This window comes from Olea europaea, unplaced genomic scaffold, assembly GCF_002742605.1.
Source record: "Olea europaea var. sylvestris unplaced genomic scaffold, O_europaea_v1 scaffold36697, whole genome shotgun sequence".
Lineage (NCBI taxonomy): Eukaryota > Viridiplantae > Streptophyta > Magnoliopsida > Lamiales > Oleaceae > Olea > Olea europaea.
Window position 1 is genome coordinate 1 of NW_019255974.1, and position 1,145 is coordinate 1,145.

General features: G+C 34.5%; 1 protein-coding gene across 1 annotated transcript; it reads right to left on the reverse strand.

Moving 5' to 3' along the window:
- Positions 1-82: 82 nt before the first annotated feature.
- LOC111386678 (probable magnesium transporter NIPA9) lies at positions 83-1,139 on the reverse strand. The gene is made up of 2 exons (XM_023011139.1): positions 964-1,139; positions 83-225 (listed from the first exon to the last, which is right to left on the reverse strand). Exons 1-2 carry the CDS (start codon positions 1,072-1,074, stop codon positions 112-114), a joined length of 225 nt encoding a protein of 74 aa, XP_022866907.1. The 5' UTR covers positions 1,075-1,139; the 3' UTR covers positions 83-111.
- Between the last annotated feature and the right edge of the window lie 6 nt (positions 1,140-1,145).

A 1,145-nucleotide genomic window follows, 5' to 3' on the forward strand; every position in this document is an offset into this window, starting at 1 on the left:
AAATCAAAAACTTTTCAACCACTCATTTTTCAAAAAAACACTATTCATCTCATTATAATCTACAAATAATGGGGCTCAAACGGGGGCTAAGTTTGTATAAAAGGAAAATGATTATAAAACATTTACAGGAGCTTGAGATAGTGCTCGCAGCATCAAGACAGCTCCAAAAATGTCCATCAGAAAGCCTATGATCCAAGTTCTATTGGAAGCATATGCTCTTATGACCTACAGAAACAAATCAGTTTGCATAACACCCAAAATAAATTCAGAAGTAGAAGAACAAATGTTAAGAAAGTTCAAAAGGGAGAAAAACAATGATTAAGTGTTCAATATGAGCCACAAATACCCAACATTTTAGTTTGCTTAACTCCAGAAAAAATCACATTATCTCTCACATTTAATCATGCTGACACACTAAGATTTCACATTACAACGAAAAAGGTTGTCCTGTCTCATATCCATATTGGTATTAGCCATTTCGAAAATGATTTGGCAAACTAAATTCAGAGTCAGCTGAATCTTTTAACCTTGCGAGACAAGAATATGTCATTTCAACTCAATTTAATCAATATAACACCCATCAGGCATAACGGAAAAACAGAAAATGATAACAAGCCATTTGCAATCAAATATCACATTAAAGGCCACTTGTTGAATGGAGTCAAAGTAAGTGATGCATTTCTTGGTGATCGCCTTCTAAATGCGTCCTTTCGAACTCATTTCATTTATAAAAACATAAATTAATCCAATACTTCATAAATTAGGTTATCCAATTCGGCAAAACAATAAACAAAAGCATAGAAATGAAAGAGAAATTGACAACAAAGAATATTTCTTAAAAAGACGCAAAAGTAAAGATAAATTAAAAACTGGAATTAATTATTGAATGAATCCAAGATTCATATAAAACAAAAACCCAGAAATCCAAATACACATACACATACGTTATAAATGTGTATGTACCTTGAGCTTGAAAGAAAGAGGAGGGAGAATGACGGTGCCTTTTTTCTGCAGGACTTTGCCGATGTTGTTGCCGGCGGTGGCAGCTATCGTCAAGAAGATTGATTCCCACATCTCGCTCGCTCTCTCTCTCTCGCCCGCTCTCGGTTACGATTTATATGCGCGATCCTTGTATATATCTATCG

What these genes read in the sequence shown, in the direction of transcription:
- LOC111386678 (XM_023011139.1), bottom strand. Translation starts at nt 1,074, where the DNA reads ATGTGGGAATCAATCTTCTTGACGATAGCTGCCACCGCCGGCAACAAC. An exon ending in CTCTTTCTTTCAAGCTCAAG is followed by an intron (nt 226 to 963) that starts GTACATACACAT and finishes TTGTTTCTGTAG; the next exon opens with GTCATAAGAGCATATGCTTC.